The 13,625-nt window shown below is 36.6% G+C and overlaps 1 protein-coding gene across 10 annotated transcripts in view; it reads right to left on the reverse strand.

The window, feature by feature from the left end:
• Positions 1–13,625, reverse strand: part of XRCC4 (X-ray repair cross complementing 4) — a 124,613-nt gene that overhangs the window by 29,046 nt on the left and 81,942 nt on the right. For all 10 annotated transcript variants that reach the window (XM_026070470.1, XM_026070475.1, XM_026070476.1 and 7 more), the window contains 3 exons: positions 11,501–11,667; positions 5,674–5,826; positions 4,901–5,004 (listed from right to left, as the gene is read on the reverse strand). In XM_026070470.1, coding sequence (XP_025926255.1) covers positions 4,901–5,004; positions 5,674–5,826; positions 11,501–11,667 — 424 coding nt within the window. The remainder of the gene's footprint in view (positions 1–4,900; positions 5,005–5,673; positions 5,827–11,500; positions 11,668–13,625) is intronic.

Below are 13,625 nucleotides of genomic sequence, written 5' to 3' on the forward strand. Positions count from 1 at the left end.
TGGAAGGAGAAGCAACTTTCCCTTCTCTGGTATTCTTTCAAACACTCTGAGGTATGTTTGTTTTTTCAATATAGTTCCTGTTAACAACAGAACATGAAAGGAACTACACCTTTCAAAGTCTTTCCTTATTCCAGCCAACATCTCTATGTAATCTTCTCCAAGCCTACTCCAGCTGCTTCTCATCCATGTACATATAATTACTTCTACTATCATAGAACCTAGCAGTCTTCATCAAGAACGATGACCCTAAAATGCTAGGCACCAGACAAGCACAACAAAATACCGGACCTTTGATTAAGACTTGAAATACAAGACTAGATGTGGTGCAGCATGTGGTGGAGGAGGTAAACAGGTATGACAGCACTAAACAGTGCATCAGCAGCCTCAAACATGAGGCATCCACAAAGCTACTGGAATTTAGTCAAAATAGCAGTAGCAAAAGAGACAACTATATCTGTGGCTTTTTTGTGGTATAGCTGGAATTTTATAAACCCTTGAGGGAAGCAAAACAAAACAAAAAACCCACCCGCTCCTCCCTCCCAGAAATGTTCATACCTCCCCACTTCTGAAAAACTCCTTAACAGGTGACTTCCTTCTTGTCCTCCCCTCCATAGCAGAAACTTTCTCTCTCAAACAACAACTCGCAGCCATTTACAAGACACTGGCACACAACATACAGCTGCTGCTTAGAAATTTATTAAACTGCAGTGAGAGTTTTGTCTCATTTTCAGTCTCGCACTGACAGTACTAACCAATATGCCAAATAAATCCCCCCCCCCCCACGGCATGATGGACAAAGCTGCTGTACAGAAAGCCATATAGCATTAATTAGGAAAGTTGCTCTTCTCACATGTATCAGTAGTTTTCTTGTGTTTTATACTAAAATACTTACTAATTCAATTTTAATTGCTTCTTTTATAGCACAAAAAGCATTAACAACAACAGTGTGTAGGTCAGACAAAAACCTCCATGTTTCAGTTGATTTGGGCTTTAAGCCATGAAGCAGACATTGCAGTCAAACAGCAAACCATAAATCATATCTACTAATGGTACTGTAAGCAGCAAAAAGAACAAAATTTTTAGGTAAACTTTTAGGTTACATGTTAACTACTACAGTAAGGAAAAGATTCTGACATAAAATTTATCTGAAGGTGAACAGATAAATGCAGCCTGTTGTGATGGAGAGGTTGAAAGCCTATTTGACAGTCTTGCTGAGAATTCACACACAAGTAAAATACCTCATTTTTGTAGAAGACACACAAAATGGTTCTATTATGCAATTCATCTGATGTTATAGATAATAAAGCTAGCATAGTAATGGCCAATTCCAATGCACGACATAATAGAGGCTGTGGATTTCTTTAAATTAATTCTCATATCTACCAGATATTGTCTTTTTATAAAAACATCTTACCTACCGTAACCTGCCCCAAACTGTTCCAATAGTTAATTATTCTGTCAGAAGTAATGTGTATTTTTTGTCTTTGTCTAATTTCAAGTGTCAGATATTCAAGTTCACTAAACACCTTTATCTGCTAGACTGAAAGACCATCTACTCTTGCGTCTTCTTGCTATATAGCTTAAGACAATGCACATCATGATCTAAGATCCTTCTTGGTATTTCATAGTGTTTCGTTCAAAACATATTTACCAATTCCTTCATTGTTATCATGTTATCCTCTCCTACTTATTAACATCTTTCTTCAAATGTGGATGTCCAAACTTGATGCAGCACTGCAACAGAAGGTCAAATCCTACCTTCTACTCAAAGCCACATGGTCCCTTTTGCCATAACTTTGCAAATCAGCTTTATTTTGACTGCCAATGTCTTTTTTTTAGAATTGCTGCTTCTTTAGGGTAGAGTCTATATTCTTTTTCTGCCCGAAGTAGCCTCACATTAGACCAGTGGTTGCCTGCCAAGTGAGGCAGGTATCACTGGGAAGATAGACTCATAATAGGTCAGGCAGAGAGACCAACCGAACTAACTTGACTAAGCCTAAGTTGGCTCCCTGCAAGGCCAGACAGGACAGTGCTGCACTCCCAGAGCAGGCTGCAACACGGAGCAGAGCGCAGAAGTCACCCAAGTGGCTCTTGGCTTGGCCAGATGGGTCTGCACAGGGAAGGTGATGGCAATCCCCCGAGGTACCCACCTCTACATGGAAGAAGGGGCTAGAATGAGGACAGATTGGGATGTTGTCAGCTTTTTCAAGTGAAGCTTAGCTATTAAAGGACTGGAGATCACTGTATTACACAGTATTAGAATGAATACCATTTGTTTGTAGCCAGTGTATCATGAAACCTGAATAGGTTTATATAAATTACCTTCAATCTCACACTCACCAAATATGACGACTGAAAGCTTTCCATTTACAATTACATTTTGAGATAAACTACCTCATTTCAAAATCCATTTATCATGTACTATGTTAATTTTCCTATTCCAATTTCTTAAATAAGATGTGGTGCAGCTCAATGCCATACAGAAGTCTAAGCCTATTACTTCACTAATATTATTTTCATCAAACAGCTGGTAAACTCATTTTGAGCACCTAGTTTGCAACCTCTAGTTTCTACATCATTACAACAATTGCAGTTAATCATTCTTACTCTTTTTCTTTATACTTTTCTTCAAAGTCCCTCTCCACCATTTGACTCAGATTAACATCATGCTGACACACCCATATTTGAATGAACCATTCACTTTTCTGTGTTGTTAATATTGGCAGCTTTTTGCAAATCCACTGCAATGCCCTCAGTGCCCTGGAAATTCTAGAAGAATTGACACTGGTAGCCAAGTTAAATCCTTAGCCAACTTTTTAAATTCTGGAGCTCAAAGTATCCTGACTTGCTAATTTTAAAATATCTAGATTTTGCAGCTGCTGTTGCATGTGCCCCTTATTTGCTATGAGAATGGAAGCAAGTCATGACAAACTACATCTGTTTTTTCCCCCCAAATATAGAACAAAAATATTTGCTGAACATGCCTGCTTTTTCAAAATTACTAGTGAATTTTTATCATTGCACTAAGAGGCCAGTAACAGCTACATATATGTTCTCAACTTACCTGAAGATTAGCCATTGGTCTTCTATCTCCCGGCCTGAGATCTTTGCCTTTATATTCTTTGACTTTCTTTAGCCATTTCCTCAGTTGCTACTTTTCTTTTATGCTAACTAACATCAGCTTCCTCCTTTTTCATCTTTTGGACATGCACGCATACAAAGACTTGTTAACGTTTTTGATTTATATCTATCTGTACACACACATATATACTTGCTTTCTTTTTCCTCCTAAGTAGTTTTTAAACTATGACCTTTTTCTTGATTGTGGCTTTCACCAATACCTATTAAAACATTCTTGAACACCATCTCATTTTAACACATATGGAAAGAGAAAGATTTACAGCAGTAATGTCATGGAGTAACATCTGATCTAGAGTGATATCCACTATACAGGTTCATGACAGTATTGTTTCTGTGAAAAACTTGGCTACGTTACCCAAAGGATTAAGTTTACAGCCTCAATATTATATTCAAATTTTGCAGTTAAAAGAACTCTTTGGTTGCAATCAAAATGCTGAACATTTTATCTCTTAAAGGCAACAGAAGGCACATTTCTCTCAACTCGAAAGCACAGTTGCTATTTCTCCCTATGATCTTGAAGATCGCTCAGTCCAGTCCCTCATGATTGCTTGAGGGTTTTTTTTTGTTTTTTTTTTTTTTATTTACACATCTGTCTCAAAACTTCTGTCAGGGTAATTAAGGCTTACTGAATCTAGCAAAAGAATCAATACCTTCCATTTTCCTGTGCCTTTTAACTAAATATAAAGTATTTTTCACTGCATTATCTGAACAGAACAAATGTTGCTTTAAAGCAAAGATTTCAGAGCTGAAGAGCACACTATAACAGAAAATAGTTTCTTCAGATATTTGCAGATTTTTTTGTGCAAGCATTTTTCTAAATCTGTCTGAAGCTCTGTCTGCTGCATATTATATTAGAAAACTTTCAAGAAACCTGCTCCTATAAACTACAAAGTTGAATACCACTTATATTAAGGTTTTGAACATCTCTGGTTCCCAATATGCATGGTTAGTAGTAGTTGCCTTTACCTATAGTAGAAATGGAAAGCTCCAGTGAGAGAACCCATAGCAAAATCAGCAAACTTGAAAGGAAGTTCATAATAACTACATGGCAACTGTCATCACATTTAAAACTTTGGTGGCATTCATCCTGCATATTCCAAGTACTTGGCACAATATGCCAAAACGTTATGTGATGCACAAGCTTTTTTTTATATATAGATTACACTGTAGAATGAGCAGTTGCTGTACCCCATTTATTTCACTTTTCTCCAGTCCTGGAAAAATTAAGTCAGATTAACTTTTATGAGCACCTTCATAAAGCCAAAAATTCATTGGCAAATTAAAATTAATTCTGCTATAAATATATTTTTGTTCCATTTATGTAATGCAGAATGAGTGCACAGCTCTTTTTATTGCAGTTAAACCTTCCATCTTTCCCCTTTTTTAAACACTACCTAAACTGTCAGGAACTGTATTTTACATTTTAGCAGTTCCCTGTGTACACATGACTCCTAGAATTTAAAATGGAATTGTTGATAGTTCCGATACTGTTAGACTGTCATTAGTTCTGCAAAGTATGTAATTTATCATTTTGAAAGAAATGACAGTACCTTCACTTGTGCAACATGCTTTTAAACTTCCTTTCTTTAATTTGAAAATGTCAGTATTATACTCTGCTTCAAAAAGATATTTTTAAGGCTTGCAGGTTGGCTTGTCACAGAGCAACTTGTCAGGTAGTATTTTGTCTTCATTAAAGTTTATTCATGTAAAGTAATTCACCTGTCCGTGATATTCCCCAAGACAATACATTCTCTCTTACCTGCTGGTAATGAGGACTGTGTTAAATTTTCACTTTCCTCATCAGTGCTGCCATCATACTCCTTTTCTCTCTCTGTAGCCATCTGAACTGTAGCAATGCTATCTCTAGACAAAAAAAAAAGTTTTTCCATCTAGTATTCCTACAACAAATTTATGATTATTTCTGCACTGTCTTAGAGACGATAAACACAAGTCAATATAGTATATGCTGAACAGCTTACAATATTCAGATACAAAGATAGACAATAACAGATAAATTAAGCAGAAGATAAAAAGTGGGATAAAAATAGCAGACAAATTAAGGTGTATCATATCATTGAAATGATATATCTTCTTTGGATATTTTTTAATTAAAAAGTCCATAAATACAGATACATAAATTACAAGTACAAATTCAGATTTGGATATTTACTTTTACCAAAGGACAAAAGGAATCAAAGAATTGAGGGAGAGGGCATTTAAGTGCCACCTATGGAAACAGCAGAGGCACACTGTGTTGGGAAAGTCAACTGCATCCTAAGAGAAAACAACAGGAGAGGAGAAATTCAGCGAATATTTAGCTCCTGGCTACAGCACCCAAAACAATAGGCTGCTATTTGAAGTGACACTCCAAAGAATCCTTTGCTTTCAAGACTAAATTGATTGGTTTGGATAACGAAGCATTTACGCATGAAAGAACTGTTACACCACTCACCCTTACAGCCTAGGAAATGGAAACTAACCCAACACATGCATCAGATATGATACCAGGTAACTCTGGGAATTAACAAATACCTTGTACATGGTGCATCTGCTGCAGATTCTTTAGCTTCATTCAACAGCTTCTGTAAGTTCCTTATCTTTGCCTTCTTTTCATTCAGCACTAGAATAAACCGGTTATAAAGATCTGCTTCTAGTTCTTCTTTAGCTTCCACACATTTTTCCAGTCTACGATGCAAAATTAACTGTCATTTACTTCACACGTCACATCATTTCTTTTTAAAACTGTGTGTGTTTTCTGGAAGAAAGTTCCATAGTGAGGCCAGTCTTCCTATTAAAGGAATCCCTGTACCACATCATGCACAACTGTACAACTAGTCTAGAATCTTGTATCTGAAACAGGCCAGAAACAGCTTTATTTAGAGAAATGTGCAATGAACTTAGCTATGAAAAAATACGTCCAAAACGCTCTCTTCATGCTTTTTATTAAGGGTTCTTACACACATGCTTTTCAGGCAACTAGAAGTTAAATAGCAAGTGTTCTTTAGTTTCAATGCTGAATACACCGCAGTGCGTATAGCTTTGCAGGATACACATAATGAGATTACAATAGATACGATTAAGCTTGACAGGCCCCAGATCTGGCCTACACACTCTGATACGCACTTTAAATATATTTGAACAGGAAAAAAAGAAAAAAGGAAAAAAAGAAAAGAAAGAGTTGAAAGCACGCCAACACAGGCTGACATGCCCAGCAAATACTTTGGGCAACTCGGACAATTCCAGAGCTCTTGCCCGTGTCAGGACTCCAGAGGCAGATATGAGTGATATATGGACTTTTGCCCAATCATTTTCCATCAACAACCTTGCGCATCCTGTTCCGGTGAGCAGGCAAGATACAGAAACCAGTTCTTGGCAAAGCTCAACAGACCACTGAAGCAGAACTCAAAGGCAACCGTAATCCCTTACTGGCATTTAAACAAATGTAATATTAACAAATCCAATGCTGTGGATTTCGTTTTGAATTAAATAGAGAAACAGCTGAGATCCTAGGACACTTGTAGTCCACCACTAGATAAAAACATCTTGTTTTTGTTACCTGATCAGAAATTACTTGATAAAGGACTAAATTTTTACAATACAAATAAAAAATATATATTTTAAAGCTCTTGATTAATATCTTCAGGACAAAAACTTCTTCAGGTTTTTAACATCTTAGTGTGCATCTGTAGGCAGGTCAATTTCAAAAAAAATTAAACATAATGAAAACACAAAAATAAGAATATATCTATATACTGTTTCATAAACAAAGCAAGCATGGAATATAAACAAACATGCTAACACTAAAAGCTAAAACACTAAATGAAACAAGTGACTTATGATCATAGAGTTATTTCTTGTATTTCACAACTTTTTAGTGCTTGGGTTGCAATCCAAACATTTTAAGAGCTATGTTCAAAGCCAGGAAATAACAAGGAATCAAATATACATCTTGGTAATCTTACTGATCATAGTAATTACATTATTATAGCAAATAGTAGTAACTTACAAACAAGATTCTTTTCACCAACCTATGCAAGAGTGATAAAAAAAGTTTAGAAGGCATGCCTTTGGTGTAAAAGGCATATGTATAACAAATTTTAAAATATTAATTTATAAAATAAGAAATTTCAACAGATTTCCTATATAAATACTGATTATTTTGTTTGGAGATCAAAAACATATATAAGGAAAAAGACAATAGAAAATAATTTTATGAAGTATTAAGCCTACTGTGCTATGCTTTAGGGATATGTTTGATAGTTGATAAATAATTCATCTAATTTAAATGCAAATAGCAGAACATCATTACCATATAGATCGGTTCAATAGTTCCTAAATGAAAGATCATATGTACTAATTAACTACCAGGAGACTTTCCACCTATAAATGGAAAAATTTAACTGTTTAGTGGGAAACAAACAGACAAAACACCAAAGTGACAGACAAAAAAACCATAAACCCTAACACAGAGCCCAAAAGCCCCTTGGCCAACTCATGGAGGGACAAATGAAAGGACAGGAATTGCCACTTATCAAGCAGAATTCTGGCATGAAAACATGATTTTTTTAAAAAGAAAATACGACTATTGATTAAATTGTCATTTGCATGGTTGAAATTAATTCTTGCTGTATATAGAAAAATAGGAAACAACATTTTTGTGCAAAATGTGTGTCTGGCTTTATCAAATCATTCAGAAAATGCCCTTCTCCAACATACAAAACAATACTAATTGAATAAAATGCTTACTACTGTTCTTTTTGTTTTGCCTAATGAGCTGGTTAGTGCCAGAGCAGCTGAGGCTAGTTTAAACAGTTACATTAATAGAGACATTTGCCTAACTTGGCCAAGAAGATGTCGCATAAGACAATATCAATGAGGCCTTTGAATCCTGCAAAGATAACCACTGATGAAAATTCATAGAACTCTGTAGATACACACTGAAGTAAAGCTGATGCTACACGGACATTAAGAACTACAGTAGAGAGTATTGCATGACCAGGCCAACTTTGTGATCCTCTGGGAATGTTAGATCCTCTGTAAAATGTTAGTATCTGGAAATATAAACACAGAATATGTGCATAGAATAAAAGGAGTTTTTTTTAATTAAATATTACATAGGAGGACACTACAGGCAAAATGAATTAGTACTATGACACGAGTTAATTTTATACGGTTGCTTTCATTTACTCCAACACCTTTTTGGGATTTCCTGTTGTTTAAAGAAATTCATATATAAAGATAAATACATTCTTCAGATAGAGATGTGACATTAATTTAGCAAAACAGTCAACAGAAGGATTATTGTGAAATAATACTAAATTAATGTTATACTTGCAAATTATAACTTACTATGCAGCACATGATGCTACATAAAAACAGAATGGTAAAAAGCAACAGTCCTCTGCTGCATGGAAGCAGGGATGCATTAATTATACAGTAGCAGGAGCATGGGGCGGCTCTGGCTGTAAGGCTGCATAGTCTTTAGAAGTCACTCAGGAATGTGTTACCTGTATTACATGACCACAAAGCAAAGCTGGCTGGGCTTCATTCCAATACCTCATCAGTTACAAAAACAACCTTTCACTGCAATTTGTCACATGCTTGTGCCTGTATTTGATTTGTCTCACTGAAATATCAGCTCCCCAGGCCAAATAAAGCTGCTGCTCATCTCAAAGACATCTTTCAAATATAAGGCAAATAAATTAACTTTCAAATAAAGAAAGTTAATGGCTAGTGTGTTACAAGTCTGGTTTGCATATGCTTTCCAGTTTCTATTTTCTTAGATTATTTATGCTTTTAATGTGTCAGATAAGCTCAAGTTGATACCAGTCAAAATGCTTGCACAGCCTACTGAAAACAGCTAGTATTAAGAATGGTTAGGATTTGTAATTAAGAAAATAAGGCAATTGTCCAGTTCTTAAGCTCTGCCCAAACGTGTAGAGATTGCACGTGCTTCAGAGTGAACATGACCTACATAACTTATCAGCATTTACACGTTTTCCCCCCTTCACATACTAGGGGGAAAAGAAGATCAACATCTCTGCTTCCTATGTTTGTCCTCAGTGCTATATAGTAATTATCACTCTTATGTCACCACTCTATCCCATTTTAGGTCCTCCCTTCCCCCACCACCATTGGTAACAGTATTGTATCTCAAGGAGCTAATGTTGAAGAGTGGATTTCAAGTACCAAAATACCTGGCCTGCCTTTTCATAAGTTGCTTGTGGATCAGGTATACAGTCACTATAGCTGTCAGCTTGTGTTGTGGTTAGCTGTTTTGATTACAGTTTGTCTATATTAATTTTAGACATTTGATACAAACCACACACAAATCAGAAATTTAACTTCTATTTTAATGGCCAAGGAATTATTTTGCTAAAGAGTATTCTTATCTATACAAAAGTGTTGGCTATCCTGCTTTGAAACTTCAACTCATCCACCCAAGGCATGCATGCACACACATACTGGCACACACTTGCAGCATTTTCAGCATAGTTCTTTCAAAAATTTCTATATATACATACCACACAAGGAGCCTGAATACATTAGCATTCTACGTAGCAGAAAGTAGCTGGACATCAAGAACCCTATTCACTTCAGCTCCTAATTAATGACAACAGTGATGTAACTTCAGTGAAATCCCTCTCTATTTAGATCTTGCCAGTTAGTGTTTTAGGGATTTTTACTTTAGATCTGGTGCTATGCAGTCTAATTAGCCAGTAAGTCTCATACTGATGCCATCCATGCATGGATCACCTCCTAAAAACAGAGAGATGCTTGTCCAGGTAAAATCCTACATTTAGGCCCTCATGATGAGCGGAACAATGAAGATTAAGGGAGATATTGCTTCTGCCAGAAACACTCTCAACACATCAGAAAGCGCACAGTTTAGACTAGACACTTAAGTAATTTAGCAGTTTGAGGATGCATGGAATTTGCCTTCAAAGGGATTTTTGGCCTTCTCCTGTTTTTTGCCTTTACATGGACTTAAAAACTTGAACCTCTGGGGCTGATTATGCTTGATTACGCTCTGGTGTTTCACCTCTCAACGCTGGGTGCGATATAGAAGCTGCAGCCTGAAACCATGGCTAGTGACCAAAGATGGAACCGAACAAAACCTCTCCCTAAGAAGCTCACAACCACCTGGGCCCAGCATTTGAGCTAAAAGAGCAAAGAGATACAGCAGGGTAGATTGGGCTGTGACAAGAAGAAAGAAGTCATCCACTGTTTAGATGCAGATTATTTTTATTCTCCATTTAGGGGACATGGAGAAAGCTTGGTGACTGTACAACATTCAGCACTTATTTTGAAGAGTCATATTTCAACAACTCAAAATATAAACATACTGCAGAACACCACCACTTTCAGAAGCCTTAGAACAGACTGCCTCACAGAGCACAGGTTGTCAGGCAACTGTGAATTTTTCTTTGGGGGTACCCTTTAGAAGGGCCACAACACCATGGAAATTGATACAAGCACTAATGCCTATGTTACACATTAGCATGTAATGCAGTACAGCCTACTGGTTACACAATACACCATTGTTCATCACACTGTAGGCAGTAACACACTATTTAGGACAGCTACATGCTTGTCAGGGAGACTGTCAGGAAAAACTGTTATTTATTTTAATGAGGGAGAAACAAAACTAACTCCTCCCAAAAGTTAGCTCCTCTTTTTCACGGTAAATTAACACCAATTAGCTACTTTCTTTCATCCATCTTTGTAAATGTGATAACAAAGCTTTACAACAAGAAGAAGATAAATCTCCAACTTGCATATGCTGTCCATTTTATGCTAACTGATTAAAATAAGCATAGATAACTTTATAACAGAGTGCAGCAGCAGACAATTTAAAACATAAATGCAATGGGATTAGTTAAAAAAATTAGTCTCTCACAAAATAATGGAACTTTTTCCTATAACAACATACCTGTTCTTCAATTCTGGCTGCTTTGACAAGACAGATTTAAGTACTGGCAACTTATTTCCCACACAAAAATGAAAATAATGGAAAGTGTTAGCCATGAGAATTAGAGATTAAGAGGCAGAAAAGGGCCCTCTTGCTGAAGAAAGAGAGGATTCCACACAAAAAGGTCAAATTTTTTCACTGCATAAAGCTAAAAACATCTTTATTTGAATAGTCTAGTTACCACTTACCTCCTTGAAATAGGGAGGACAACCACAACTACACAGACACTGTAAATAACTGGGCTCAAAATACTTTTTCAAGAGAAGAAAAATGTGTGCGCTTCATTGGGCATATAACTTGAACAGTGCCCATCAGTAAAGCCTGCACCAGCCGCATATGTACTAGTGAGTTTTTAAAGAATAACCTATGAATACACTTTAAACTTACCGTTTCTCCATGTCACTGCAATCATTGAAGAGCCTTTCATTTTCTTTTTGCAGGTGCTCATTTTCGGCCTGTAGCCTTCCTAAGCGGTCCAGGCAACGACCGATCAACTCTTTAATCACTTCAACTGGCCTCGAAACTTTTTGTAGCTTCAGAGATCCAAGTCTAAACTAGAACAGAAGGAAAAAGGGAGTTACTCCACCAGTAATAGAAAGGTCACAAAATCCTGCTTCCAAAAAACACACACACAAGCTTAACAAGGATAGACATAAGGAATATTTTACGGTCTTTCAGTTCAAAATGTTATCATAATTAATTTGTCATAAAAAGAAGCATGTGGAATAAGCTACATGCCAATTTTCTATGCACCTGATGTGTGTTAATGGATACTTGCCCTACAATAAGCACAGGATGCAAGCGCTGATGTACCCTCTGAGGGGTAGGAAAAGATACAACACAAAGTAACACGCTTTGGCAACAACCTGGTCTGTTACAGAACAGGATGCAGTCAGCGGTACAAAGGTGCAACCAAACGTTTTACCCAAGTGGCATTTCTGATGGAATGCAGAACCACACGAACTGAAAACCTTATACTGTAAACATTGTTCTTGCCACCTGCTCAAAGAAATATCTAGCTTACTGCTTATCCCAGTAACCACAGCAGCAACTCAACCACATAAATACTACTGATAAATCAAATAAATATTAACTGTCTTTGATTTAAAGTAACATTATAAATGCCTATCTATGATCTTTACATATACCTGAGAAAGGAAATCTAGCCCACAGGTTTCCCCCTTAAGGACTCAGTCACAAGTTCTTAATACCTAAATCCAATGAAACAGATAATGCCAATATTTTCAATGAGATTTAAGGATAGGATCTTGAATCAATAGTTGTATTTCTTGAACGATGAAGATGATATACAGAACGTAGAAGTACTCTGAACAGATTTCTTCTGCCTTTTCTGGCAGGCAGAAGACTGTTGTTTCTACAATGCTGGGGGAGTAACAGCTCAACCATATGCACAAATTAGTATCAGCTAAGCTATGAACACTCAAAGCACAATGAAGATAAGATGTTCGTGATGAATGACAACAATGTTCATGGTGACTGTTTGAGGCAACTGAAGGAGGAGGATATTAGGCTTGCTTGAACAGGGTCACAAAAGTTATCTGAAGAAAAGCAAACCAGAGATGAAGGACCTGAGTTTGGTGCTCTCAAGAGGGTAGACGAAGGGGAATATAAACTATCTTAAGGTGCACTTCCACAGCTGTTTAAGCCTACAGAAGCCATACAACACACTTCTGACACCTCTCTCCAAGACTAGCAGCACATGCTCACTCCTTCATTAAAGGCAGCACCACCATTTATTTGCCTGACTTGGGGAAAAAAGCTTGTTCAGGGAGCTGATCTAGAGACAAGCAGTTTGGGCTAGACCACATGATCTGGATTTTGGTCAGCTTAAACTACTATGGAACCAGAATTTTCAGGAACAGAGGTGTCAAATGACTTGACTTTGATTGAAAATGCCTGCTGGAATGTAGAGTTAGTGAGGGGCACTTGGAGGGAGCCTGGGTCCTCTCACATCTGGGAGATTTTTAAAGGATTCACAGAACTGTTGTGGTATTTCTCTATGAAATTAATCATATTCCTCTTTTTGACTTGAAGAGACAAGGCAATAACATCTTAGAAAAACACAAGTGGTACATGCTAGGGAAGAATTCAACCTGTGTTGCTGCATCTCACCTACTAAAATAAAAAAATCCAATTTCATTCACTTTTCTCCTCACATTAGTCTGTTTTACTCAGAAACATATGGCAAGTAATTAAATAAAAGTCATCCACAAAAAAAAAAAGTAGCATTTGTTAGCACTTTTTAAAAAGTACAGTTAAGTACCGCTATACATAATGTTTTGCTGAAAAAGGCTGTGTAAAAACTACTCACAAGGATTTTAAAGGTACTATTTGAAACAAATAACAGTTCTTAAAACTAGATTAGATAATTTATCTGTGGGAGGCTCTGTAACAACCCATGAAATCATCATGAGCTTCTTCGGTAAGGTGAGTTTATCAGAACATATGGCAAAACCAAAAGTTTAATTTCATATTAGCCACTAACTTTTTC

This window comes from Apteryx rowi, unplaced genomic scaffold (genome assembly GCF_003343035.1).
Source record: "Apteryx rowi isolate R43461 unplaced genomic scaffold, aptRow1 scaffold_310, whole genome shotgun sequence".
Lineage (NCBI taxonomy): Eukaryota > Metazoa > Chordata > Aves > Apterygiformes > Apterygidae > Apteryx > Apteryx rowi.